This window comes from Symphalangus syndactylus, chromosome 8 (genome assembly GCF_028878055.3).
Source record: "Symphalangus syndactylus isolate Jambi chromosome 8, NHGRI_mSymSyn1-v2.1_pri, whole genome shotgun sequence".
NCBI classification, from domain to species: Eukaryota; Metazoa; Chordata; class Mammalia; order Primates; family Hylobatidae; genus Symphalangus; species Symphalangus syndactylus.
The window spans coordinates 12,400,155-12,427,353 of record NC_072430.2 but is presented as its reverse complement, the minus strand read 5'-3'; the positions used below and the strand labels follow the sequence as shown (position 1 = coordinate 12,427,353).

The following is a 27,199-nucleotide window of genomic DNA, read 5'->3' as shown; positions in this document are numbered from 1 at the left end:
AGAGGCCAGGTGTGGTGGCTCACACCTTGTAATCCCAACGTTTTGGAAGGCCAAGGCAGGAGGATCACTTGAGGCCCGGAGTTCAAGACCGGCCTGAACAACATAGCAAGACCCTATCTCTACCATAGAAAAGGTAAGAAATGGCCCTAAGGCAGTCCTACATTGTCAGAGGGGGCCCTGCTGGGAGAAGCAGCTCATGCTCCTCAGCCGGGCTGTCTGGGAGATGCTGCCCCTGCGTGACCATTTCCATACCTTGGTTACTTTCAGTAATGCTTTGCTCAAAGTTTAAGGATATTGGAAGGGCATTGCTGTATTTTTTGGTTTCTAAGAGTCACATTATTGATAGATCTAAAATCCAGATGCCTCTTACCCTGGGAACATCATTTACTGTGTCATGTTTCATGTATTTCCCGAAAAGCGGTGTCAGTTTTGCAGCCTGTTAGAACTGAAGCACTAAGGGATCACCCAGAGGAGAGCTTCGGGCTGCTCCAGATGTGGCTGTTCTTGGCTGCCACAGACCCAGAAGATCCTCGCCAGCCTGTGCTCCCTATGGGGCACCCCTTCCAGTGGAAGTGAGGGCAGCCACACACCCCTGGGAACGCCTTAGAGAGGGGCCAATTGCCATCGCCAGGGGCCTGACTCTGCAACCGTCTACACCTACGGGGAGTCCATTTGAGAGATGAGGAAGCTGAGGCTCCAGGCCCCTGGCTCGTGCTGGTCACCCAACCGCCCGGAACCTGGTGGCCAACCCGCTATGTCAGTTGCTTGGCAGTGGACTCCTCTACTGGCTCAGGGAGCGGTTCCGGCAGGCGTCCACCAGGTGGCAGCACCGGCACATTCTGCAGGCTGTTCGGGCTCAGAGCTCAATGTAGTGCTCTTGGGGTAACCTGGGCCCCAGCCTATCCCCTCCCAACCCCTGCGGCCCCTCCTTCCGCTCTGTCCAGCTTCGAACAAGCCACTCTGTCAGGCCTCCCAGCCTTTCTTCCACTGTGGCCCAGGCCATGACCTTGGCCCCAACTCTGGGCCCTGCCCTTTCTGTCCTTCCTGGTGCTCTGTGTCTCATTCACTGCCCTACCCAGGGGAACAGCAGCTGGGGCTGGGGGGCAGATGGCCACGTGGTCCAATGGTCTCCCTCATGGCTGGGGTGAGGCTGGGTGGGGTCAAGGGAAGAAGAGGTGGATCCCAACAGAGGCAGGGCCAGCCAGGGCCTCCCATCTCCCCTCAGGCCAGGCCTCTGGAGATGGGGGAGGAACACCTTCCATGGGAGGCTGCAGACTCCCGCCTCAGCCCAGCACACAACCTGTCCCCAAACCTGCTGGGGTGGCGGTGCCCACCAGGAGGAGCTGGGGAGGACCAGCTGCTCTGAGGATGCTGGTTCCCTCCCAGGACTCCCCACTCCCTCCTGAAGCCCCGCCTCTCCCTGGCCACCCACTCCTCCACCCAGCAAAGTGAGCCAAAAACTTGAAAAGCAACTTTTATTGAAGAATTTGGAGGGAAAGTTTCATATTATAATAGTAAAAATACTAAAGTTGAATGTTGTAAAAAAACGCCGTGGTGCAGCAGCAGCGGCAGCGTCTGGCCAGGAGGGCGTGGAGGGGCCCAGGGATGGCCACCCCCACAGGGAGTCAGGGAGGGCCTAGGGCGACAGTGGAAAGGTTAAGCGTCAAAAAGGTCAAGTGCTACCGTGGAGAGATCATCTGAGGGGGAGGCTCCCGGTGGGACAGTCACCAAGAACTGTGACACAGAAGGGGAAGGGGGAGGGCTTTCCTGTCACAAAGATTAAAAACCCCCAAAATGCATTTGAACAACATAATACACAGTAACAAATTTAAACCTTGCTCCTCTGTCCCACTGGGTAAACCCTGGCCCATCCCCCATCCCTGGTCCCATCCCAGGGGCCCAGCCTCCGATGACATCCTCAGAGACACGGCTTTAGTGCTGGGGGGCTGCCGTGTGCCTGCCACCCCCAGGAGAGGGTGCCGGCCAGCATGCCATAGTGAGGTTGCATCTGGTGCCACCAGGCTGAACTGAGGCCCAGGGCCCCAGAGAGATGACAGATAGCTGGTGACAGACAGCCCAGGGCGGCCGGCTGACAGAGAGAGGGGACACATGGGCAGGACCTGCCCGGCCCCCCAACGCCACATTGCGCATAGCTGCAGAAGTCCTTAACATTTCCCTACGTGAATCGGATTGTTCTGAGGGCTGAGGCCACGTCCGGAGAACAAACTGGATGAAATAAATTAAAACCCGCAGGACAATTTTCTTCCCTACCCCGCTGCGGGGGAGGGTGCTGCCCACAGCACAAAAACGTCTTTCCATCTGGGCTCGGGATGACGGCGTGGCTTCTCTCAAATGCACCCGAGAAATAAAAACCATTAAATACAGATCATGGCACGAGGCCGCCTCTCCATCCCTCCAAGCTGTCGCCCAGCGCAGTCCACCGCCGCCTCAGGCCGTGCCGCTGGCTGAGTAGGAGAACTGGGGGAAGTGGGGCCTGCGCTCGCTGTCCACACACTCCATGCTGTCGTCTGTGGGTGTAGACAGCTCAGACCCGGGCACCCCCCTCCCTGCCACCTCCACCCACCCACAGCTCCAGTAGGGAGCCAGCCTCTTAAAGCGCGGCCAGCACGCTGCCATACTGCCAGGAAACTGAGGCAGGGCCCCACAGATTGACACAGGGACCTGGGCCCTCAGAGCACTGCCTCCCACCCTGATCATTGGCACTCTCCAAAAGGAACCTTTTTAAATATTTAGATTTTAAAACATCTGAAGCCAAAAAAGCTGAACACTGCAGGCCTCTCTGAGTATGGAGAGAAAAGGGAGTGGGCGGGGGCAGGCACAGTGGCCCCTCACCTTGGTCAGGTGGTGTGATGGTGATCATCTGGGCCGTGAACTCCTCATCAAAATACCTGGTGTCGGTCTCCGATGTGACCTGGGGCTTGAAGGGTGGGCTGAGCTGCAGAGGTGGGCAGATGGGACAGTCATGAGCTTCCCTCCCCACTCCCAGCACACCCTCAAGTGTGCTCAAGACCCTCAAAGCACCTGGATCTCCAAGGGGTCTCCAGGCAGGACTGATGTCAGAGCAACAAGCCACCAGCCCCCCACAGAGGCAGCTCTGAGAGGGAGGGACATGAGGGGTGCAGGAGCATGGAGACAACCCTCATCAGCTGAGACGCAAAGCTGCCCTCACAGCAGCCCCAGCAGGCGACAGGAGGTAGTGCAGCCCAGCTCTGAGAGATCCTCCCTGCTACCAGGAGGTGATGACTTTATTTTTCCTTTTTTTTCTTGTTTTCTTATTTTTCTTATTGGTCTTCTTGTAAATTGGGAAAGAGGGAGACTGTGGAACAAGGTGCATGGGATGAACCCACCCTGCCTCCATGGCTCAGGGACTACAGGACCACAGCCTGCTGGCATCTGGCTGCAGACAGGACTCTCAATGACCCAGGATCAAGGGTGACTGTAAGGTGATGTGCACACGTGAGGAGCTGCCAGAGAGCCCCTCAGGTCCCACAGTCAAGGACCCCCTCAAGCACTGCCCCACCCCAGAGTCTAGCCTGGGCACCAGCACTGTCCATTGTCAATTAGCAAGGTCTCTGGTCAAGGCTGGGCAGAGGTCGAGTGCTGCCCAGGCCCCCCATACCCTTGGAGGGCAGGGCAGGGCTGGAGGGTGGCAGGCCTCAAGGCAGGAACTGGGACCAGGGCCAGGGCACCCTGTGTTAATGGGAGGACAGGTGCCCAGCTGTGTCCCAGGGCTGCCCAGCCCGACCAGCTGCACATGGCCTAGGACAGGCATTCAGGGGAGGGGCAGGCTGGGAATGGGGCAGAAGCACACCTGGTGACAGGGCACCCAGCACCTCAGAGTGCAGGCTTCCGAACCCAGCTGGCAGACCCCATCAGCCGGGGTGATGGCCAGGGCTCCTAGGGTCCCTGAAAGATGCGCACCCAGGATGGCGACTCATGCAGAAAGAGCTGCCTCCCTCCAGGGCAGACTCCCCCATGTGACAGAAAAGTAGGTGCTATCCCCTGTCCCTGCACAGCCAGAAAGTAGGGCTGGGCTCTCCTTGTGGCAGAAAGGACTGAGGTCAAACAGGAGGAACTTGTAGAGACCAAGGGGCGGCACCCCTGGTCCACCACCCGCCAGCCTTCACTGCACAGCATCAGGGAAGGGACCCCCAAGGCTGGCACTCAGAGTGTGACACACCTCCGAGGGGAGGAGGAAATAAGGAGGACCAGGCCAGTTTCCTGGTGGAACCCAGCAGCGCCAGAGCCTCTGAGCACTAGGCGCTGAGGTTGGTGCAGCAAGGCCCTCCTTGTACCAGGACTGCAGCAGGCTCCCAAGGTGAGGGCAAGTGTGTGGGAAATCCGGCGAGCGTGCCACGTGCATGCGTGAGTGTGGATATGTGGGGAGCATGCGTGCACGTGGATATGCGGGGAGCAGCCGCACCTTCTTCTCGTACACGTGCTGCCACACGATGCCGGCAAAGAAGCGATGCTGCATGATCTCCTTGGCGTCCTCGGAGCCCCCGCCAAGCCTGCAGGCAGGAAACAAGGCCGCAGTGTCGGTACCGCCACCTGCCCAGGCCCTGGGCTCAGGCCCCTTCCTCCTGTGATGTGGGCCTGCCAGACAGGAAGTTCTGGGGCCAGGGAGGGGAGCCGGTGGTGCAGCATCCCTGAGCAGCTGTGGGTAGCAAAGCACCCCAGAGCTTATGGCAGGGCAGGGGCTTCCTGAGTGGGTGTGTGGGGGCTGCAGGGTTGGGGACAGAGGCCCAACTGACCCCGGCCTGCCCACCACTCTGCCTGGGCCTGAAGCTTTGGGGATCAGCCCCGGCCAAGTACATCAAGCTCTGGCTATCAGTGTAGTCTGGGAGGTGCCAGGACCACCTGACACAGGGGCAGGTGCAGCCTGGGGATGAGGGGATGGAGGTGGAGCCTGTAGCCAGGATGGGCGGCCCTCACCTCTGCTTGGGGTCCTTCTTGAGCAGCCCCGAGAGCAAGGACTTGGCCTCAGGACCAAGCGTGCGCGGGAAGCGGATCTCCTCCATGAGGATGAGCTCGAAAAGCTTCTCATGGTCCTGGTTGTAGAAGGGCAGGCGGCCGCACATCATCTCGTACATGACCACGCCCAGCCCCCACCAGTCCACTGCACGGCCGTAGTCATTGTCCTCCAGCACCTGCACGGGTGGCAGATGGGCAGGACTCGGCATCAAGGGGTGTCCGGGACACTGCCGGGGGAGGTGTCGTGACGTGCTTGGGGCACAGAGAGGACACAGCATTGCGTGTGCTCGGGACGCGGGGACGCAGCAACGCGTATGCACGCAGGTGGGGCGCACACCTCGGGGGCCAGGTACTCGGGTGTGCCGCAAAAGGTCTTCATGGTGGCCCCGTCCTTGATCCCCTCCTTGCACAGCCCGAAGTCTGTGATCTTAATGTGCCCATCCTTGTCCAGCATGAGGTTCTCCAGCTAGGGGAAAGGTGGCCTCAGGTCAGTGCCGCCAGGCTCCCAGGGCCCTGCCCCCAGCCTGCCCGCCAGCGCACCTTGAGGTCCCGGTACACCACGTTCTTCTCCGAGTGCAGGTAGTCCAGGGCCGACACGATCTCAGCGCCATAGAAGCGGGCCCGGTCCTCGGAGAACACACGCTCCCGGGACAGGTGGAAGAACAGCTGCGGGAGGCGCGACCTGAGGCACAGCCGTGGCTGGGGCCTCCGCCCCCACGGCCTGCAGGGCTGGGGTTTCTCAGACAGGGTCTCAGGGCATTGGGCACAGGGAAGGGACCAGCCCCAGAGGGCACGGGGGCCTGGAAAGTCTCAGAAGCCCTAACTCAGCAAGAACAAGTCACCCCACAGCAGGCAGCTGCCTGGGCAGGCATCACACCACCCACCCAGCAGGGAGCACCGTCTGGTGCCATGGAGAGTAGCCGAGGCTTCGGGAAGGACCAGCCCCACCGTGGACGGCCCACAGGCCGTGAAGTCCATCCCCCGCAGCCCCAGCCCCTACCTCGCCCCCGTTGGCGTACTCCATGACGAAGCACAGGCGGTCGTGGGTCTGGAAAGAGTACTTCAGGGCCTGCAAGGAAGCGGAGCTGGAACTGCAGCCCCACAGGCAGGACGGCAGCCCCACACCACGCTGCTCAACACCACGCTGCCCGATACCACATCACCTGATACCACACTGCCCGTAGCCCCACACCACGCTGCCCGACACCACGCCGCCCCACACCACACTGCCCCCACGCCACACTGCCCCCATGCCACGCTGCCCCACGCCACGCTGCCCCACGCCACGCTGCCCCACGCCACGCTGCCTCATGCCGCGCCACCATCAGGCTGGGCCCCGGCAGCCCCTGAGGCGCCAAGGAGTGTTTGAAAGGTGAGCAAGGCGGCCTGGGCTCAGGTCCTCCAGGGCGAGTTGGGACCTCAGCAGGGGACAGTGCTCCCAGCACCAGGGCCCTGGCAAGGGGAGGACACACCCTCCCAAGTGAGACCCACCTTCCCGCCTTCCACCACAGGCGACTGCTCTTAAAGCAAAGGCCCCATCTGCAGGAGAATCGTCCCCAAACACAGTGACCTGGAACTATCCAAGTGGCTGGAGCCTGGCCCCCTTTACAGTAAATGCCTCCTGGGCCGAGTCCCCAGAACAGGCTCCACAGGACAGAGCCCAGGCCTCAACGGAAGCTTGGCAGGCAGGGCTGCAGGGCATGGGGAGCTGGGGCCTCCTGGAGCCTTGGCAGAGTGCAAGGAAGACCAGGGCCACCTGCCCCACCCACCTGCCCACATACAGGAGCAGCCAGCACAGCCCCCAGCCCACATTGGGCACCTCCACAGCCTGACCCTCCAAGGCAGGCCTGTCTCACCAGCGGCGGAGTGCGTGGTGTGTAAAGCCCTCACGTGCCCAAGAAGACAGGACATCATCCCCTGGAGACAGCCCCAGGAGTCGCTACCTGGCCCCAGCCCTTCAGCCCCATCTGGGCTCCCACTCACCGTGAGGAAGGGGTGCCTGGAGTTCTGCAGGACGCGGTTCTCGGTGAGTGTGTGGGCCACTTCGTCCTGTAAGGCAGGGCTGGGTGAGCTGCCGTGCCACACCCTCGCCTCCACCCTGCCCCACCGCCCCAGCCCCACCTTGGCCACGATGACTTCCTTCTTGAGGATCTTCATGGCGTAGTAGCGGCCTGTGGCCTTCTCCTTCACCAGGATCACCTTCCCGAAAGTGCCCTTGCCCAGCAGTTTCAGGTACTCAAACTCGTTCATGGTCTGAGGGCAGGCACCAGGGTCAGCATGCGGCGCTGCCACAGTGCCCAGCTGGTCGGCATGGGTGGGGTGACATGGGGGCCCCAGAGTCTTGGAGGCAGAGCCAGGAGAGGCGCCCGCTTCACACCTGGTGGCCTACTGGGCTCAGTGGGGAGTCCGGGCTTACAGGGAACACACGGCTGCAGCCCCAGCTCAGAGCATGGGGTTCGGGGAAGGGTGGGGTAACACTGCCCAAGCCTGGCAGGGCTCAGCACCCCCAGTTTTCCTCTGACATGGGGAAGAGGAGCCACCTGGGAGGCAGCTGTGCCCCACACGGAAAACCGGCCTAGGTGGAGATGCCGTGGAGTGCCGAGTGTCTCCTGGGCCAAGCTGGGATCCCATGACCCACCCAGCCCTCCACAGCCCCAGGCAGCCCCAGGCACAGGCAGAAGTGGGGACAGGCCTCACCACACGGTGCTTGGGCTTGGCCAGGGACACCTCCATCTCTTCAGCCCCTGAGTTGTCGCTGGGTGAGCCCGACCGGAAGTCCATCTCCTCCTCCTCCTGCTTCTTGAGGCCGTCGGCCACCGTCTGGATGGCAGTTGTCCACTCCTCCCTGCAGGAGGTCAGGTGAGGCTGCAGCCCTGCACCAGATCAGGAGCTCCACCCCACGGCTGTCACCCACCCGCCAGCCTCACAAGCATGGCCCCACAGCTGTCGGGGTCCCCAGAGACAGCCCTGAGGAGGCCACTACTTGACCTGGGCTGGCCACACACACTCAGGGTCAGGAAGCCCTCCTGGACGTGGGGGACACCCACGCTTAGCCCCTCAGCAGGGCTCTGTCCCCACAACCAGACTCCAATCCCCAGCAGGACTCAGGCCCACAGCAGGACCCCGCCCCCCAGCAGGACTGGCCCTCTCCACCGGGTTTTTCTTTTTTTGAGAAGGCGTCTTGCTCTATCGCCCAGGCTGGAGTGCAGTGGTAAAATCTCGGCTCCTGCAGCCTCCGCCTCACGGGTTCAAGCGATTCTTGTGCCTCAGCCTCCCAAGTAGCTGGGATTACAGGCGTGCACCACCACACCCAGCTAAGTTTTATATTTTTAGTAGAGACGGGGGTTTCACCATGTTGGCCAGGCTAGTCTCAAACTCCTGGTCTCAAGTGATCCGCGCACCTCGGCCTCCCAAAGTGCCGAGATTATAGACGTGAGCCACTGCACCTGGTCTCTAGCCAGTTTTTATCTCCAGCCTCAGTTTCCCCACCCAAACCCCACAGGCAGGACTGAGCCAGTTTCCAAACCGGGCTCTGAGGAGGGCCTGGGAGCACTGGGGAGTGACGATGGCTACAGGCAGAGGTGCCAGCACTCCGCCATCCCCGTGTCCCTCCTAAGCGCTGGGGCTGCCCAAGCGCCTGGCCTGGCCACCACAGCCCACGTACCGCTCCTCGGGAGTCTCCACGTGGAAGGTGCGCTCGATGACAGTGGTCCACTGCAGGCAGCGGATGATGAAGGTGTTGGGCCGGGGCCGCTCCGTCTTCATCAGCTGGCACTCTGCGGGCAGGCAGAGCCTCTGTCTGCGTGCATCCCCCTGCCCCTCCCAGGGCCCTCGCCACAGCCGCCCCCCACACCAGCCAGCTCCCCTTGCATACCACCCACCAGGTCCTGGGAAGCCCCTTCTCTTCCTCTCTCCAAGCCTCAGTTTCTTGCCTCACAGAGTGGGGCTAGGACCCCTGTTCCAGCTCAGACACACTACTCTAGGTTGAGGCAGCCCCACAGGGCATCTGGCCCGGGGTCAGGTCAAACCCCCACCATCGTCTACTCCTATAGTCCTTCCTTCAGTCTCTGAGCCCCACCGTGTGCCAGGCCTCAGAGAGTGAGGGGTATGGAGATCCCACAGAGGGGCTGGCATGAGGAGGGCACCCCAGAAAGCAGCTTGTCCCACCTAGTGTAGAAATGTCCTGCTATTTTCCCAACCTCACCCTGAGTACCTGGGAAATACAGCCACCTGGGGCACACCCACACCTGGGGCACACCCACACCTGGGGCACAGCCATACCTGGGGCACACCCACACCTGGGGCACAGCCACACCTGGGGCGCACACACACCTGGGGCACACCCACACCTGGGACACAGCCACACCTGGTGCACAGCCACACCTGGAGTACACAGGCACCTAGAACACAGCCACACCTGGAGCACACGCACACGTGGGGCACAGCCACACTGGAATACACAGACACCTAGAACACCGCCACATCTGGGGCACACAAACACCTGGGGCACAGCCATACCTTGGCACACGCACACCTGGGGAACACATACCTGGGGCACAGCCACACCTACAGCACGTACCCTGAGGGCTGTGGGAACGTGCGGGGCCCTGAGAGGTGTGAGTGGAGTGTGTAGCTGCTGGGGCTCATTGGCAGGCTCTGGCCCAGCCTGTGCAAAGCAGGAGGCTGAGGGGCCAGTGGGGGGCCTCTGACATTCCAGCATGGAGGCCCTGGCAACCACAAGGGGGCCTGGCCAGGCAGCAAGGGAGCTGTCTTCCAGGCCTGGGGGCCAGGAGGGGGCTCGGGACCAGCCTGGTGGGGAGGGTGGCCTGTGTCAACACAGGCCAGAGAAGTGGAAACCGGTGTGAAACCCCGGCACACCCACCTCCCACTCGCTCCTGGATGGTCCGATCTGCCCCAATATGCAATCCCCAGGGCCAGGGTCTCGAGCCCACTGCCCTGGAACCCTTCCCCGGAGAAAAGCTCCTGGACAGAGGCCCAGCATAGCCCCTGGCCCCTGCCCAGCTCTGCTCCTCGGCCAGGCGCTCCAGGCCACCCACCTATGGCCTAATCTGAAGGCCCCAGCCTTGCCGGCTGCTCAGGCAACACCTCCAGCTGGTACCACCCGTGTGCCTCTCCAGAGCTCCCCACCTCCTTCCTTCCCGATGCCTCGGCCTGGCGAGCACACCCACAGCACCCGCCCCCAGCAAGGCCCTGTCCCAGGTGGGTACCCAGCCTCTCCAGGATCCCTGAAGCCCCCAGCCCCAACCGAGGAGACACTGGGGAGGGCGTGGGACAATTCACATTGAGTCTCCTGTGTGGTTACGAGGCTGTCAGGGAACAGCGCTGTCTGCCTTCTTGCTCTCCCCTCACCCCTGGGGTGCCCCACTCTATCAGGCTGCCGTGCTGCTGCTGGCCTGAGGCTGGAAGAGCCAGGGAAGGAGACCTCGGCTTACAGGAGCCAGGTCCTGGTAAACCCCACCCCGACCCCAGCCCCTCAGCCTAGGGCTTTGTAGGGCAAGGCCTCTGCCCCTCCCAACTAGAAGCTTCAGGGCAGGGTTTGCTGGCCACAGGCCACCTAGCAGCCAGGGTGCCAGACTGACCCCACCTCCCCTTAAACCTGCAGGCACCAAGGCTGGGAGTCCTTCCCTGTCCAGCCTGGGGATGGATTCCCTGCATTTAACCTCTTCCCAGACTCTGGACAAGAACCTGGGGGTCCATCGAGGTCAAGGGAGTCGGAGGACCCCAGGCCTCAAAGAAAGGAGGGCAGAGCTACTTGGAGGGGAGGGGCCGATGCAGCACGTGGGGATGGAACCTAGGGCCAGCCCTTGGTGGGCACCTCACTCTGCACCACAGACCTGCCTGAGACAGATCCCGGAGGCCTGCAGTTACCCAGCCCTGCCACATACAGATGGCCCACAACTGGGCCCTAATTAGCCACTCAGTCACACCTGCATGCCCAACCCGTGTCTCTGGCTGCCACATGCAGAGCTGGGCTCCAGGACAGGGACACAGAAAATGGGGACCATGCTGGGAGGCCGTGTCCCCAGCCTCCCACCTAGCAGGGCGCCTGGGTCTCCGTGCCAGGGTTCCATTCTGACATGGGTAGGGTCGCACCTGCCCCTGCTACAGGTAGGGAATAAAGCCACAGCAGGGCGGAGCAGGGAGTGTCACATGTCTCTCATCTCTGTGGGATGCTCCGGCCAAGGTCCCCCGCTGGCCTTTCTGCACCTGCTCCTCCATGGGCAAGGAGGCAGCCTCGCAGAGGGGAAGCAAAGGCTCTGCCACGGGGAGCAGCACCAGCTCTTCCTCGAGTGATGGAGGCTTCGGAGCTAGAGACCCCCATGGACTCTTGCCCCCTCACCCAAGGGGCTTCCCAGGGAGAGGGCCCTGATGGGTTCTATCTACCCCCCTTGGAGGAGGGGCCCCGGGTCAGCTGTCCACCCTGAGACTGGGCTCTGCTGCCACTTGTCTGGACCCTCCAGCTTCCAGAGCATGGGCACCAGGGAACTGCTCCAGGGTCAGCCAGCCTTGGGACTCGGCCCAGAGACCCCCACCTAGCCAGCCTCAGGACTCGGCTCGGAGACCCCTGCCCAGCCAGCCTCGGCCTCAGGACTCTGCCCAGAAACCCCTGCCCAGCCAGCCTCGGGACTTGGCCCAGAGACCCTCGCCTAGCCAGCCTCAGCCTTAGGACTCAGCCTGGAGACTCCCACCCAGCCAGCCTCAGCTTTGGGACTCAGCCCGGAGACCCCTGCCCAGCCAGCCTCGGGACTCGGCCCAGAGACCCCCGCCCAGCCAGTGCTCGTTGCTTGCCAGCCCAGGACACAGAGGCTCCACGGGACCCCCATCGTGGGGCCTGGTGGGCAAAGAGGGCTCCAGCCAAACCCCAAATCTGCCTCCCGAGAGGCCAAGGGGACACTTACGTGCTACAGAGAAGTTGTTGAGGGGGGCCTCACGTTGGTCCACGTCCTGCGGCCGCTCCTTGTAGCCAATGAAGGTGCCATCATTCTTGAGGAGGAAGTAGCGTGGCCGCCAGGTCTTGATGTACTCCCCTACGGACGAGCGGGTGGTGAGAGCCACGCACACTCTACCCGTCAGACCCTCGCCAGGCAGCCAGGCAGCAACTGGGTGTGCCAGGACAGATGTGCCTGGGACGCCCAAGTCCCGGGGGGCAGGTGCGGTGTGGGAGCTGTTTCTCAGGGCCGGCGACAGAAACGGCCCTGGGTCAAGGGGGAAGGCCGACTTGCCCCACCACAGCGCCCTCTCAGAAGAGCCACCCCGAGCTGTGTCTGAAAACGGGCTGGGCCAGCTGGACGCAGGGGACGGAGTACCATCAACAGGAGGCTGGGAAGAAGTCTGGGCCAGTCTGCACGGCCTTCCTGGAGCAGAGGCAGCACCAAACCAGCCAGTCCCCAGCAGGCACCAGCAGCAGCTTGGGCTCCAGCTATGGCCACAGGGGCTGCAGGGCTGAGCGTGTTCCCCAATCAACCAGGGTTGGCCAGGTGGCGACAGCAGGTGACAGTGGCATGTGTGGGCTGCCCAGCATGGCCGGCCCCCCCCCCCGCCGCCACCCGCCAAGAGGATGGAGCATGGCGTCCGCAGTTAGAGGTCAGCACCACTCAGACTCAGGGCCAGGCTCTCGGGACAGGACTGCCCACTGCCGTGGGGCCGCACTCCATCTAGGGGCCTGGGGCACCGTCCTGGGGACTGCCAGTGAAGCCAGACACGGAGGTGGCCCAGCCAGCTGGGCAGGGGCCCCAGGGCACAGAGGGTGTCAAGTCCCCAGGCTGAGACCCACACTCAGGCCCTGCTGCGTCCCAGCCAGGGGTCATTCAGGTACACGGGAACGTTTTCCCTCAAGTTTCGCAGCGTCAGCCGTACGCAGGCGTTCACACTTCAGAATCAGAGCAGCTGTCCTCGGTGATAGCCCAGCAAGTACCATTTTTCATACTGACACTCGGAAAAAAATGTTCCACTTACATTTTGCCAAGCAAGGAGTTTGAACAACAGGGAACTTACTAATTAGGCAACTGCTTCATCTGAGGGGCCACTGGGCAGGGGTTGGGGTCCCTGAGCTCTGGGGCCTGGGTTTTCCTGCCACACTGAGCCCCAGACAGGGACACCTGGAGGGATGTGGGGGACAAACAACTGTCCCATCACCAGACCACCCGCCACCCAGTCCTGCTGGGCCTTCGTGGTGAGCCTAGATGCGTCCAGCCCTCCCTGGTGCACAGGGAAGTCCCAGCAGAGCAGCAGCCCCAGGGGAACTCAGCGGACACGGGTCATGGGCATCCCAGCAGGCATTCTACTTCCCAAGGAGCCATGGGCAAGTTCTTTAACAGGTGAGCCACCAAGGCTCGACAAATGGCCACCCCCGGCCAGGTGACCTCTCCCTCCTACCCCAGCCCCAGCTGCCCGATGCCCTTCCCACCAGCACCACGGGGCATGGTCTCCACAAGACCAGCCCTCTCTCTGCCCAAGCCAGGGCTGCCAGTGGAGGGTGAGGACGCCCCAGCCAGCAGGGCCTGAGTGTGGGGAGAGGCTGTTGTCAGGTCTGGGGTGGACCAGGAAGGGGACAGCCACAGCCCACTCATAGCTGCCTGACACCTCTGGAGGATGGCCAACACCCAGCTGCAGGGAGGACGATCCAGGGCCCAGAATCTGCCCCTGTGCCCAAGAGCACTCATCAGGGGACCCCACCCACTCCGCAAGCCCTCCATGCCCCTGCCAGTGGGCTGCCGGGCAGGCGTGGTCCTGCCACCCTTGGGCGCCGGTTCCTGTCCCTGACCTGGGATCTCACACGCACACCCCCGAGTGTGCACGCACACACACATACGTGCCACGCAGCTCCACCCCACCTCCTAGTTCCCTTCCCCCAGCCACAGGGCCCCTGCAGGTGCAGGGGGCAGGCAGGGGCTCTCAGTGAGAGTAGAGCAGGCTCAAGGGGCTGCATGCAGCCCACCCCACCCGTCCCCCATCCTGGGCCACCCCGCCGCTCGCGCCCACCCGCCTGCGTGCCAGTCTGGAGCTGTCGGCCCCTGATGGAGTGTGCCTCCCATCCTGCCAGCTGCCACTCCCCAGGACGCTAACTGAGCGGGAAGACTGATGAGCGCCCAGGCCCGGCACCCCTGAAACCCATCCTGATCCACCAACTGCTGCCAGCCCCCACCGTGCCCAGCATGGCCCTGTGCTGCCCCCGAGCACGCAGCTCCCGTGCCCAGCCCCAGCCTTGCCCCTGACCCTGCTGCCACTCTACTCCTGCCCAGCCCTAGGTTCTGGGAGCTGCATCTGGGGGGTTCTGGGAGCTGGATCTGGGGGTGCAGGAGGGGCAGGCCCGGGGGCGGCGCTTACCAGGCGTGGGGGGGTGAGAGAGGACAGGTGCCCAGCCCCGAGCACTCCTGGGGAGTCCTGGGGTGGGCAGACGCCCAAATGGGTCCTGGGCTTTCAGTGCCTTCCCCTCGCCTGGCCCCAGACCCAGGGAACAGATGGGGATCAGGGCCTGGCCCAGGAGACAGGTGTGAGTGAAGGGGCCTCACTTGGCCTTTGTCTTCGGCAGCCTAGCCCAGCACACAGACCCCTCCAGGGGAGGAGCAGGATCCCCAGGGACCCGGGGTAGGGGGTCCAGAGACACACCGTTCTCTCTCCATCTCTCGCTAGAGGGTCAGCTAGAGGATCACTTGGGGGGTGCCAGCTGCAGCCAGGGCCGTGGCTTGCATCTTAGCGAGTTCAGCCCAGACAGGATGTTGGGTGGCGGCCGCCCCTACAGCAGATGCCCCACTATTCCCTGATCCAGGACTGGGGTGACACAGGACGGGGCAGGTGGAGGAGACAGCCACCCGGGGCCCAGCATCACTGTCCTCATGGCCACGGGACACCCGCAGGCCGGCACCTGCCTACTCCGGGTCCCTCAGGAGGGTGGGAGCACAGACACATCAGCCAGGGCTGCCCCCGCAGACCCCTCACACAAAGAGACCAACCCACATGGAGTCTTCTCCTTCGCTATCCTGAGGGTCCCCAGGGGAATGGGAACCTGTCATCCAGGACTTTCTTGAGTTCCCCACCCTGCTGTGGTCCTCAGATGCCCCCCACTCAAGGCAGGAGTAGAGTCCACTTGGAGAGTGGCCTCTCAGTCCCTGACACCCCAGGAAAAGTGCCCTGCACTGCTGGGAGGAACTGGCAGTAGGGATCTCGTCCTCCACACCAACCATGGGAAGCACCCGCCAGAGAGGGGCCTTCCACCTCCCACCATCGGCCAGCTGGCGTCCCCCCCACCCCACCCTACTCCACCCCACCCACCTGCCTGCACAGCTGAGGGCACCAAACACAGAGTGGGCACAGACCCCCAGGTTGCCATGCCAGGCCCTCACTCCAGACGGGTACAGGCAGGCAACAAATGGGGAGCCCAGGACACGCCCCACCCCACACACAGCCAGAGTCATCTCCTGCCAGCAGCCACTCCCAAGGACAGTGGAGACCGCCTGGCATTCAGTCCGTAACTATCACACCCCCGTGCTTGGCTCCAGAACCCCCAAGTCCTCAACCACTGCACATGCTTCAGACCTGGGACCTGGAGCAGGCAGGGTCCGGTTGCAACCCCGGCCTGGGCCTCAGGGTCTGGCAGCAAAGAGGGCTCAGTGCCCCTTCAGAAAGGTCAGCAAGTCCGGATGGGGGACCCCCACACCACTGCCAGACGACCTGAGTGGGGGACCGAGTGGAGGACGGCACTGGGGACTGGTCCCCCCCCCCGCCCCATGGTGGGTTCCCTCGGCAGCGGGGAGGCAGCAGCTCCAGTCCCACCCTCCTGCTGGTCCCCTGAGCAGTGGGAGGCAGCAGCTCCGGTCCCATCCTTCAGGGTTCTCTCAAGGCCAGCCCTGGGCCTGGTGGGAGCCACCCTGACCCTTAACCCTGTGGCACTGCACCTATCCAAGACCAGGTCCTGTGGAGCCACAAGGGAAGGGGCTCCTGTGCCTGAGGAAACCCATAACCCTCCCCACCAGCCAGCACATCCATGGCCCAGGGCTCCACTCATGGGAGGTGGCTGTCCTCGGTGGGGGGTAGGCAGTTGGCCAGACTCCTGTGCCCTGCCCAGGGGACAGTGGAAACCAGGCTCCCTCGACTCCTCCTACACCTCCTGGACCCCACACACCCCCAGCCCTGGTCCCTTTGGCATCCCGACGTCCTGGGTGGCCCTCCGGCAGGAGTGACCTTCCATCCCCAACCCTGCTCATCCCCAGGAAGGGGCTGGAGCACCCCCAAGGAAAGAGGATTCCGTCCCAGAAGTCCTCCTGGGCCAAATGCCGGGGTTCTGAGAGGAAGCTGCTCCTGCCTGGCCTCCCCCAACCCACACCACCACCACGGGGACCATATGGACAGTCACAGGCAGCCCACCCTCTCCACGCCTCGCACACGTGTCCCAGGCCACACTGTGGGTCAGGCCCCCCAAAGCAGCACCCACTTAGACATGGGGGCCAGGACCCACGTGCCATGGGCAGGACTGGGTGGGCCCTTGAGGGCCAGCTGGTGGGCTCTCCACGTCCCAGGACTGACCACCTCCTGAGCCACCAGGTGTGTCAGCCCCTCTAGGCCACCACGTCGTCAGCTCCGTGAACATTCTCTCAAAGTCCCCAGTTCTCAGGAAACTGCTGGATAAACACTTCGCAGAGACGGTGGTGGCAGCGGCTGGCAGGGTGCCAGGCGGCACCGAGCTGCTTCTCCACAGCGAAGTGAGCCCAGCAGGCCCTGGGAGCAGGCGCCAGCTGACAGCGGCCACCGTGGTCCCCACTGCCGACACATCCATCGCCCCGACAGCTGCCGGGGGCCCATTTACCTTCTCCAGCACATTGAGCAGACGGCTCCGCTGACGGCAGCCCATGAGGGGCCCGCAACCCACCCTCCCCGCCTGCCAGGCCTCTGCCCGGGCCTGGGAGCACACACCCCTTTACCAGCAGCCCTCGAACCCTGTAAACAACGAGGCTGGGGTGGGGGCAGGGGAGGGGCCACACAACGGAGACCAGCTGACCCTGCTCAGCTAGAGCCCCCAAGTCTGTGGGTGAAATGCATCCACTGCTCCTCCCAGCACAAGCCCTTCTGAGGGGCACAAGCGGCCAGTCTGCACAAGGAGAGGTGTCTGTTCCCGCCAAGCAGAGGGCTGGCGCTCCACCTGCCTGGGCCTCTCCCAGCCCAGGACCCATTCTGCTCTCCCAGAAAGCCCACTTGGCAGGCAGGGCGGGCAGGGCTCATCATGCCCATCAGCTCCCTGGGGAAACTGAGACTTAGGGGAGGTGACCCTCAGAGGCAGATCATGACCAGAGACCTCAGGTCCTGCCGCCAAGGCAGGGGTTGTAACTTGACACAAATTGCAAATTCTTCACCTCCTTCTGCTCCACCATTGAGCAGGCCTCAGCCCGACACACACACACCGGGAGGAATATGGGTGCGGGCAGGGGGCACCACCATGACCCCGTCCACCTCGCTGAGGCACAGCTGGAGGCACTGGGGCCCCTCTTCCTGCCACTCCAGGGCAGCACCTGGGTCTCAGCTTTCCATTCTCCTGTGGCTCTGCTGGGTGGGGTACTGGGCCTCCCTGGTGCTGCCCCTGACAGACCACCTGAGCCTAGATGTCCTCCCCAACAGGCACTGCCCGTCACCCACCCCTCGGGCCGGCAAAGGCACCCCACCTGCCACACACGCATCCATCACAGAGCCCAGCAGGAGCACATCCCAAGACCCTGTGGATCTGGCCCTGTCCCTGTCCCTGTCCCCCACCTCATTTTTGGTCTGCCCCAAGCAAGCCCCACCCATGTCACGGCCCGCCCTGCCTACTCAGGACCCCTGCAGATGAGGCTGCAGCCCCTCCCTGGCACCTCCTACTCTGCCCCCGCCCACTCTCCCCGTAACTTGCAGCAGGCTTTGCCAGGTGCCCTCCACCCAGTGGGTTCCCAGGGCCCTCACCCTCGATCCCTGCATGGGAGGAGGCTGGGCATGGGGACGGCACACAGTGCCTGCTGCGAGGGAGGGCTGGCCACAGTGTCCCACGTGTAGACACTGCCCTCGGGAAAGGAAGTGGGCACGGGCACAGGCTCCTTCCGGGGCTCGGCCGGGGGCACGCAGCCATGCCCACGGCCCCTCCCTCCTCCCGTCTCTCTTGGGCAGGGCCCCTGGTGATTGAAGGGCTCCAGTGCTGGCCTCTCAATCCCTGACACCCCAGGAAAAGTGCCCTGCATGGCTGGGGGGAACTGGAACCAGGCAGTAGGGACCTCGTCCTCCACACCGACCATGGGAAGCACCCGCCAGAGAGGGGCCTTCCACCTCCCCACCATCGGTCTGCTCTTGTTTCTGCCCCAACTTGGAGCTACGTGCTCCTCCTGATCCCCTGGCCTGCGGGGATACTGTGGCCCTGACCCCCCATAGCCTCACCCCACACCCCACCAAGCTTGTGCAGCTCAGCATCCCTGCGCCCTACACCTGGCTGCTGTGCCCCTGGCCCCAGTCTGTGGGGAAGCCAGCCAGTCCCTGGCCAGCCGAAGGGCCTCTCTGCATTCTCCAGGCCCAGGGAGCAGCCACCTCCCCGCCAGGCCTGCCCAGGGGGTGTCTCCACCCCTGAGCTGGACAACCAGCTGAAGGCCTGGGCAGGTGGGCCCGCCAGGTTACAGGATATGGGTGGGGTCTGCGGTCACCGGGCCCGCCTGGTGGGGGTGTGAGCCCAAACACAGCACCCCAAGGATCCCACCCCAAAGCCCCCAACATTGGCAGTAGAGTCACCAATGAACTCCCAACCCCCTCAATTCCAGTGTTTCTGAAATCCAAACCTGTCATTCCTTAAGGTTCAAGGAAAACGCACCTAAAGGGCGGCATGGCAGGGAAGGGAACTCCCGCGGGGATGAGGAAGCGAGGGGCCTGGGGTTCGCCCAACAGCCCCATCCTGGCCTGGAGCCCCAGGGCCCTCTGCCAACCTGCCCGGGGCCCCTGGGGGAACATTCTCCTGAGGCTCTTGAGGCCATGGGACTGGGCACAGTGGTCCAAGCAGACAGAAGCAGCAGGCATCTACCCACCCAGGGTGGCCTGGGGAGCAGGCCCAGAGCCACAGCTGCCAGTCTTAGCTATGGCAGGGCCCGAGGGCGGGGTGCTGGCCCCAAGCTGGGCCGGGTGTGCCCAGGCAGAGGGGATGCCAACAGGGGCCCCGCCAGTTCCCTCCGCTCAGCCTCCTGCAGGACTTCTAGGAATCCGGCCCGATGCAACCCAGCCAGGCTGCTCCGAGAGTGGAAGGTGTGCAGGGGTCTCAGCCCCAGCGCGGGAACTATTCCACCCACATTCTGTCCACTCTCCTGGGCCTCAGTTTCCCTTCCTGGGGTCCAGCCCCCCACAGGACATCCCTGCCCAGAGAGGGCCCGTGACCAAGAAACAGACAGGAAGAAGAGCTGTCCACTCAGGAGCCACCAGGCGTGGGGCTGAGGTCCAGGGCTGGGGCCAGCAGCGACCCCTCACCCCCACTCAAGGCCACCTAGGCTTCCTCTTTTGTTGTTTTTGAAGTGAGAATTCAACAAGCTCCCAAAACAGGAACCTCCCCAATGCTGGCGGCCTCCACCACAGCCGTGCCATGACCTCCACCAGACTGTGCCTCCTGCCCTTCTCCCGGGTAGGTCCAGGGCTGTTGGGACCCCCACTCTCTGCCCAGCCCTCCTACCAGGAGCCAGCACACTTGCCTCCCAATCTCTGTCCCTGGCCTGCCCACGGGGGCCGTTCCAGACCCTCAGTGCTCCCCCAGGGGAGGCGGGGCTTGGCACTAACCAGCCCAGGGCCCGTGGGACTCACACTGAAGCCACCCAGACGCAGTCTGGGGTTGACCCTCACCTGACAGCCTGGGAAACTGAGGCCCAGGAGGCACAGGCAGCCCTGGCCTGGAGCCCAAAGGTTCCCACAGGCTGAGGGGAGAGTCTGCCGGCTCCCTCCCTCAGGGTCCTGCTGGGCCCCTCATCCTGGCGGGTAATAAGCAGCCTCCATTTGCACAAAACAATGGGCCCTGCAGGGCGCTCCGCAGCAGCTGCTCTCTGGAGTGGGCTTGGAGCCCCCACAGACCTTCTCAAGGGTGTTTACTCAGCAAAGCCAAGGCCTCCTCCAGGATGAAGGGGAGTGGGCTGTACCCTCTGAGGTCCCCCACCTCACGCAGGGACCCCAGGACCAGCTGGATGGCTGAGCAGCAGCTGGGGATGCAGTGAGGGTCTGTGTCACTCACCCACGCGAAGTAACACACTGGGGTAGAACCACTCTCTCCCTGCCTCGGTGCCCCCGCAGGGACAGCCAGTGCCAGGACCTCAAGGCGGGGAGAGGGGGTGGGAAGGAGGCCCAGCCTGGGGCACCTGCTTGGGGTCAGAGACCAGCCTCCATACTCCCCACCGGGACGCCTGGGGCTAACTCAGCAGGAGTGGTGAGGGGGCTGCCCTGAGGCCTGGACTGGGGGGTCTATGCCAGGCATGGGCCTGCGGTGGGGCATGGCAAGGACTCAGATGTCCGGAGATTGGACCCTCCACGAGCTGCATGGACACATGTCCCATGTCACCCAGGGCCGGCCAGGCACCCAGATCCGTGGCTTGAACACGCTGCCCACGCACACTCAGGAGCATCTGCCGCGTAGACCCATGCGCCACAGGCAGCTTCCCTCAATCCCCGCCCACTCGGGCTTGGCCTGCTGGGTCACAGCCTGCCGAAGGCAGCCAGGCCTGCGGCTCTTCCCCGGTCCCTCTCAGACAGCGACCAGCCTGAGGGAGTCCAGGTGGTGCCCCTGCGGCCGGCACCCACTCCTGGCCTAGGCCCAGCCATTTCTCGAGAGCCCAGAGCGCCTCTTCCTGGGTCCCAGCATCCCGGTCACCCGGCTCGGCCCTCTCCTGACTCACTTGGTCCAGCCAAGTGGACGGGGGGACACTCAAGAAGACAGCCGCGAGTGGACAAGGACAGGCCCCAGGCCGGGGCTGCACCAGGGCAGCTCTCCACGGGGCTAGGCTGCAGCCAGGCTGGTGCACGGCCCCAGGAGCACTGGGGTAGCGGGCAAGGTGAGCAAGCTATTGGGGGAAAGTACCTCAAAAGAGCCGCATGGCCTCTGGCCAAAGCCTGGCACGGAGCTCTCAAAGGAAGGAAAACTGCAGACTGGAGGCCGAGTTCAGCCAGACCTGCGCCCTGGCCCAGGGTTGTTTTCAAAATTGTCAACCTTCAAAAATCAGGAGACTTCACACAACAGAACAAATCTTTGAAAATGCAAACGTCTGAGCAACACTGAGCCCACCAGGCCACCGATGGCCAGAGCTGAGCTGTGGCTGCTTATCCAGTGAGACAGCCAAAACAGTAGGGGACATCTGGCCCCCTGTCCCTATAGGACCCACCAGCCTCTTCACTAGCTCCTACCCTTAACAGCCTAAGCTCAGCCTCCAGGAACCCTCTCCCTGTTAGATGTGGAGTCCCAGAGGCCTTGCCTGGGTCCAGCCACTGGTCCACACAGGCCTGCAGCCGGAACTCCTGTGTCCCCATGCCCAGTCCCTTCTGTCCCTGAAGCTCCTCTGACTCAGAGCACACACATCAGAACAACAGAAAGCAGCCTGGGCCACTTCCCAGAGATGACGCTCACCTCCCAAGGAGCAGGAGCCTGGGCCTGGGTCTGCAGACACTGCCACCCCACCCCTCACACACAGGGCATACCCATCCCCTCTCATCTCGATGACCACATCACCCCAGAAGGCACCATCATGCCATGTGTGGCCAGCCCAAGTAGCCGTGGTGGGATTGTCACCTGGGGGTTCAGCTGAGAACCAAAGTGCCCCAGGCCATGGCCGTGGGGAGTTCTGGCAAAGGGGGACAGGTGTGGGCCAGCCTCCAGGACAGCACCCTCACCTGCAGGAGGAAGGAAGGGCGGGGAGTGGCATAGGGCGTCTGCAAGGGGCTGCAGTCACTGCGTCCCTCCCTCCCCACTCCCAGCCAGGCCTGAGCACTGTGAAGCAGGGGTGGGGTCAGCCCAGCACAGCCCTGCTAGGGACAGGAAGGCAGCCGGTACTTCCAACCAGTGTTGCAGGTGGGGCTGGCCCTGCCAGCAGGGTGGCAGAGCACATCTGCAACACACAGGGGACCCCGGGGACGGGAGTGCGGAAATGCGGCAGGCCCTGGAGGACAGGCTTTCCTCTGCAAGCAGGGGCCGGCCATGAGGGTGGACGCCCAGCTGCTCTCGGCAACAAGAGGGACTATGTCTGTCAAGGGCATATGTCGTATCCATGCCACCTCCCATCCTCAGCGCCCACTACACTGGGGATGGAGGAGGAAGAGCCGGGGGTAGAGGTACAGGACCCTCTCTCCTGGCCTGAGGCTAGGGGCCAGGCGACAGAGCCCAGAGGCTGCTGAGACTGGCTGGACCCCAACTCAGGGCCCCCCACAAGCCATTCTCCACTCCACCAGCTCTCTCTCCCACCACCGCTCCCTGGTGTAGATGGGGAAACTGAGGCCCAACGAGCTCAATGAACTTGCCCTTGGAAAGGGACATGGTGATGGAGTGGCTAACCAGGGTTCAAACTCAGCTCTCTGGACGCCCCACTGGGCCAGATGTCCTGTCCCTGCCAGGCCCCTCCTGAAGGCACGACAGCAGCAGCAACCTGAAAAATCACCCTGGCCTCGGGGGAGCACTCCTGCCTGGGCCCAGCTGGCTGATGGGTGCCCCAGTAACTGGGGCCTGGGCCCCTGGGCAATCAAGGACCTGGCATCTCCTGGGTCAGCCCTAAATCCAACAGTCTATCAACAAACAAACATTTGCCAAGGATAAAGAAGCAGCAGCCCCAGGCAGCAGACTGTGTGTGACACAGAGAGGAACAGTGCCAGGGTCAGGGCGGGGGGTCCCTGACACCAAAGAAGGCTGCGAGGTGAGGTGGCAGAGCACCTCCAGGCACAGGTGGCAGGACTCCTGGGGAACAAGCAGGGGACAGCACACGGGGAGGGGCTGGAAAAGGCAGGATGGGGCAGGAGGCCTTCGGGGGAAGCTGGGCCAGAAGCTCCCCAAGGACCACAGGCCTCTGCAGCCTCCTTGTCTTCATCTCGAGGCCCCGCGTGCCATCACTGGTAGCTGCCCACTCGAACGCTCCAAACACACAGCCAGCCACACCCCTGATCCGCCAGCATCTCATCTTGGTCACTCCTGCACCCCACCCCCAGGCTCCTGTGGTCCCTCAGGCCTGCTCTTCTGTGAGCTCCTATACATCCCACAATGCCCCATCTTGTGACACCCACTTTTGCCACACCTCCCTGTCTGCTCCAGCTGTGTTCGGGGGTCTTCCCACTACCAGATGTGAAACCCATCTGCTAGAGGGTGTACGTAAAGCGGGGGTGCTGCTGGCATGAGATCACTAGAACTTAGGAGGGAACAAGTCTGGAAAAAGAAGTCAGGAGAGGGCGGACCGATTCCACCTGGGGCAGAAGAGAGTGACTGGGCCAGAGGACCTGGACCTGAACAGGAAGCCCACCCCAGCAGGACAGAGGAGCAAAACAGCCACCCAGCTTCCACCGCACCCCCCTGAGCAATGGAGGGTGGGTGAGGCAGATGGGCCTGCGCAGGGTTGGAAGGGGTGGGGCTATGTCCCCAGCTCCCATCCCACCCAGCTGCTGGCCAGGCCCCTCGTGCAGCACCCCCTCCATAGGCTGCAGGGCCAAATGAGTGAGGAGGGGGACACAGGGGCTGGGGACCTCGGCTCAGCCAGCTCTGCAGCTCCAAGGCAAACATGCCCTGTGCCCGGGCGGTATGGATTCCCCCCACCCCCAAAGCTCAGGCCTGAAGCAGGCACCAGGCCAAGCCAAGCAGCCCTGCCCTGCCCTCAGGAGCCCTTGGGCAGTGCCCTGGGCTGCCAGCGTGCCAGACCCTGGAACAGCCCAGTGTCCTCGCCGCCTTCCAGGAAAGCCAGGAGAGAGGCTGGCAGCAGCTCCCCCGCCTGCCAGGGCCCACACCAGGAAGCCACTCAGATGGCCGGCCCTGCTCGGGGCCTCATCCTCCCGGCCTCCCTGAGGCCGTGCCCTCCATGCCATGGGAAGACATGGGGCCCCGGACACTCACCCTCGGCTAGCCCAGGAGCCCCAGGGAGGGCAGCCTCTCCCACCCAGCAGGGCACTGGCAGTGAGTGCCTGGGCACCGGCACTCACAGACCCTGGGGCTAGCCCCGTCCCTCCCTCCCCAGGCCCAGCCCCGGCAGCGGGCACTAACCTCGTTTGTGCAGCCAGCCCTCCTTCACAATAGCCACGTCGCTCATGGTGCCCGAGGCTCCGGCGACCCTCACGCGCTCCTCTCAGGCTGGCGCTCCCCGAGCCCAGCTGGCCTGGCCACAGCCTCTGGGAGAAGCAAAGGAAGCTGAGTGTGAGGCCATGCCCGGCTAACGGCAGCTCCACGCCCCGGGTGAGCCAGAGACCCACTGCACGTGCCCGGGGGCTCCACCCGCACCTGCCTTCCCAGGTGGGCTGCCATCCCTCTAGGCTCTCTGACCCCCCTCTGCCGGCCTCTCCCCAAAACACTCACGGCTGCCAAGTGTAAAATCCATGTAATTGAACACAGTTCCCTGGACTTGGGCCTCTCCCCATTCTAGGCTTAGAGCCCCCAGCCCCTGCCACCACCACCCCCAACAGCCAGGCCCTGAGAGCTGCTGCCTTGCTCACCTCCCCATTCCCACCTCCCCCAGCCTTTGGACAAATCACCCCCATCCCCAAAAGGCCTTCCCAGCCTCCCTAACCTGATGCACCAGCTGACAGGTTGCCTCCTCCAGGCAGCCCCTTTGACTTCTTTGACCCAGGCTGGCTCGGTCTCCCCTAAGCCCCTGGTGACAGATGGCCCCATTTGCTCTCCCTGTCCATGGTGTTCCTACCCGTGGATCCTGGGACAGGGCACAGGGCTCCTCCCTGCTCCCCAGACTAGGAAAGCAAAGAAATTCAAACATGAAGAAGACAGGACCAGGATGCAGGCCACTGGCGCAAACAGGAGTCCAGAGCCCTCCAGGACAAGCCCAAAAACCTCCTGGGAGAAACCCCAGGCCCCTCCTAAACCACAGCGCCCCTGCCGGTCTGAATCTGGTTCATTCATTTGGCCAACATGTACCGGGCGTCTCAGGTTTTGCCAGGCCCAGTGCTGGGCGCTGGAGACAAAGAGAGGTTCAGACGAGTCCGTCAGTGAGGAGCACCCAGTCCAGGGTGGTTACAGACCCGTAATTACAGCAGTCGGGAGGCAGCAAGTAAGTGGGGGAGCACTGGACAGGCCCCCGCCCTGCAGTGGCCCACCAGCCAACCCTCACCTGAGCACACTTTATCCATTGATCCTGCATGGCTCCCTCATTTCCCCTCTAATGGATGAACTCCTAGGCATCCCTCAAAATCCAGTTCCCACATCACCAACTCCAGTCATCCCGAGAAAGAGCACTTGGCATGCTCTTCCTGTGAGCAGTCCTCGGCTACCCTTCCAGATGGGCCTTCCTGAGGGGAGGAGGGTCCTCTCTGGGACCTCCAGGCCAGGCAGAGACCCCTGGCGACCTCTGGGGAGTGGATGCCAACATGGGTCTTTCCACAGCCAGCCTAGATGCTCTCCCGCCAGGCCACCTTTCTGGCCTCCTGAGGCAAGGGCTGGACACCCACAGAGGGTTGCTTTGCACTGATTGTCTTAAGCTACGTTTAGAATGGCAGGAAGGCCCATTGCCTTGTGTCTAATGCCAGGACAGGGAATACCACACCTTGCCCAAAGAGGGAAATGCCCCAAGTACTCAGCAGGATGGAAAGCAGGCCAGACTCGAGGAAGGCACCGCAGGGCAGGGCTCCGAGCCGCGCACGCCTCAGGCACAGGGGGCTCTGACTACACTGAGTGGGCGTGGCCTGGAGGCAGAGGGCTGGACTCAAAGACCTCTGGACGTCCCCCCACCCCCACACGGGCCTGAGCCCCTCCAAGGCCTGCTGCTGACAGAGTCAGACAGCTGTCTAGAGCCATGTGTAAAAATACATCTGTGCACACACGGGGTGGTGTACGTCTGCACAGAAACGTATACACCAGGCCAGCACAGGGCTGCCTGTGGGGGCGGAGGGACCTCAACTTCCCACAGCCTCTGTACCTGCCGCCTGCCTTTACCATAAGCACATATTCTTGCTACTATTATTACTTAAGTCACAACTTAAAAAAAAGAATACTCTGTGTTTCAAAAGGGCTCCTCCATCTGCCTCCAGAACCCTGGTGTATGAGAAGTCTACACAGCTCCGGGGAGACGGAACCGGACCCCACCAATGCACGCCGCCCTTTGCTTGGATGAGGGACGCAAAGCAGTCAAGAAGTGGCCACCTGGAGCAAGGCCGAGAGACCCAGGAGTGAATGTGTGGCGGCCTCTGGCTACAGAGCAGGGGCCCAAGCCCACCCGCTCACCACAGCAGCACTCACAGGCCGTCCCGACAGGACCAAGCTCGCTAGCGCCCCAGGATACTCAATCTAAGGGGCCAGCCCCAGCTGCCCTCCAAGCCTTGGCCTCTGGGACGGGCGGGCAGGACCTCCAGGGCCCACCCAAGACAGGAAGCAGTTCCGGGGCCCAGGAGGGTCACAGTCCTTTGTGGCTAGCCTGGGTACCCCGCCACCACGTACAACTTTTTGTCCGTGGGAAATGAAGTCTCCTTCCGGGGCCCTCCCACAAACTTGAAGGCCGGCCGCGGCGAGTCTTTCTCCAACCCCGGGGCACCTCCGCCGGCTGCCTCGCTGGCCCAGCGCCCGGGGAGCCCCACGGCCCGCAGGGGCACCCCGAGCCCCAGCTCCAGGCCCGGCAGCGTCCCTTCTTCCGGGGCCCGGCCTCGCCCGGCGGAGCGGCCTCCCCAAGGTCATGAGCGAGGCTGGGGCCGGCAGCCTGCACCCCCGGCGCCCGGCGTGGGGCCGCCCTCCCTTGGCCGGGCCCGCGCGCCCCGCGCCCTCCCCGCCCAGGCCCGCTCGGCCACTTCCTGCTCCCGCTCCTCCATTCTGGCGGCGCCGCGGCTCGCGCACTGGCCCGACCGGCCGCGAACAAAGCGGCCCGGCCCGCGAGGAGGAAATCCAGGCCCGGGCGGCCACGGCGGGCGGGGACTCACCGGGCCGCCGCGTCCGGGCGCGAGCGCGGGCCTAGCCGGGCCGCGGCCTCCGGCGCCCGCCGCTCCGCATCCCCGCGGGCCGGCGCTGGGCGGGGCCGGGTTGGAGGCCGCGGCGGGC

At 63.5% G+C, this 27,199-nt stretch overlaps 1 protein-coding gene across 4 annotated transcripts; it reads right to left on the bottom strand.

The window, feature by feature from the left end:
* Positions 1-1,461: 1,461 nt before the first annotated feature.
* Positions 1,462-27,199, bottom strand: AKT1 (AKT serine/threonine kinase 1). 4 transcript variants are annotated; one of them, XM_055287980.2, is made up of 14 exons: positions 27,082-27,199; positions 24,212-24,336; positions 11,916-12,044; positions 8,660-8,771; positions 7,693-7,840; positions 7,117-7,248; positions 6,979-7,044; positions 5,996-6,064; positions 5,536-5,661; positions 5,333-5,461; positions 4,957-5,171; positions 4,445-4,532; positions 2,854-2,956; positions 1,462-2,528 (listed from the first exon to the last, which is right to left on the bottom strand). In XM_055287980.2, the coding sequence occupies exons 2-14, from the start codon at positions 24,255-24,257 to the stop codon at positions 2,449-2,451; spliced, it is 1,443 nt and encodes a 480-aa protein (XP_055143955.1). In that variant the 5' UTR covers positions 24,258-24,336; positions 27,082-27,199; the 3' UTR covers positions 1,462-2,448. The 4 variants fall into 4 exon arrangements, with proteins under 4 accessions (XP_055143955.1, XP_063501535.1, XP_063501533.1 ...); XM_063645465.1 differs by having other exon boundaries at positions 1,462-1,636; XM_063645463.1 differs by having other exon boundaries at positions 1,462-2,956.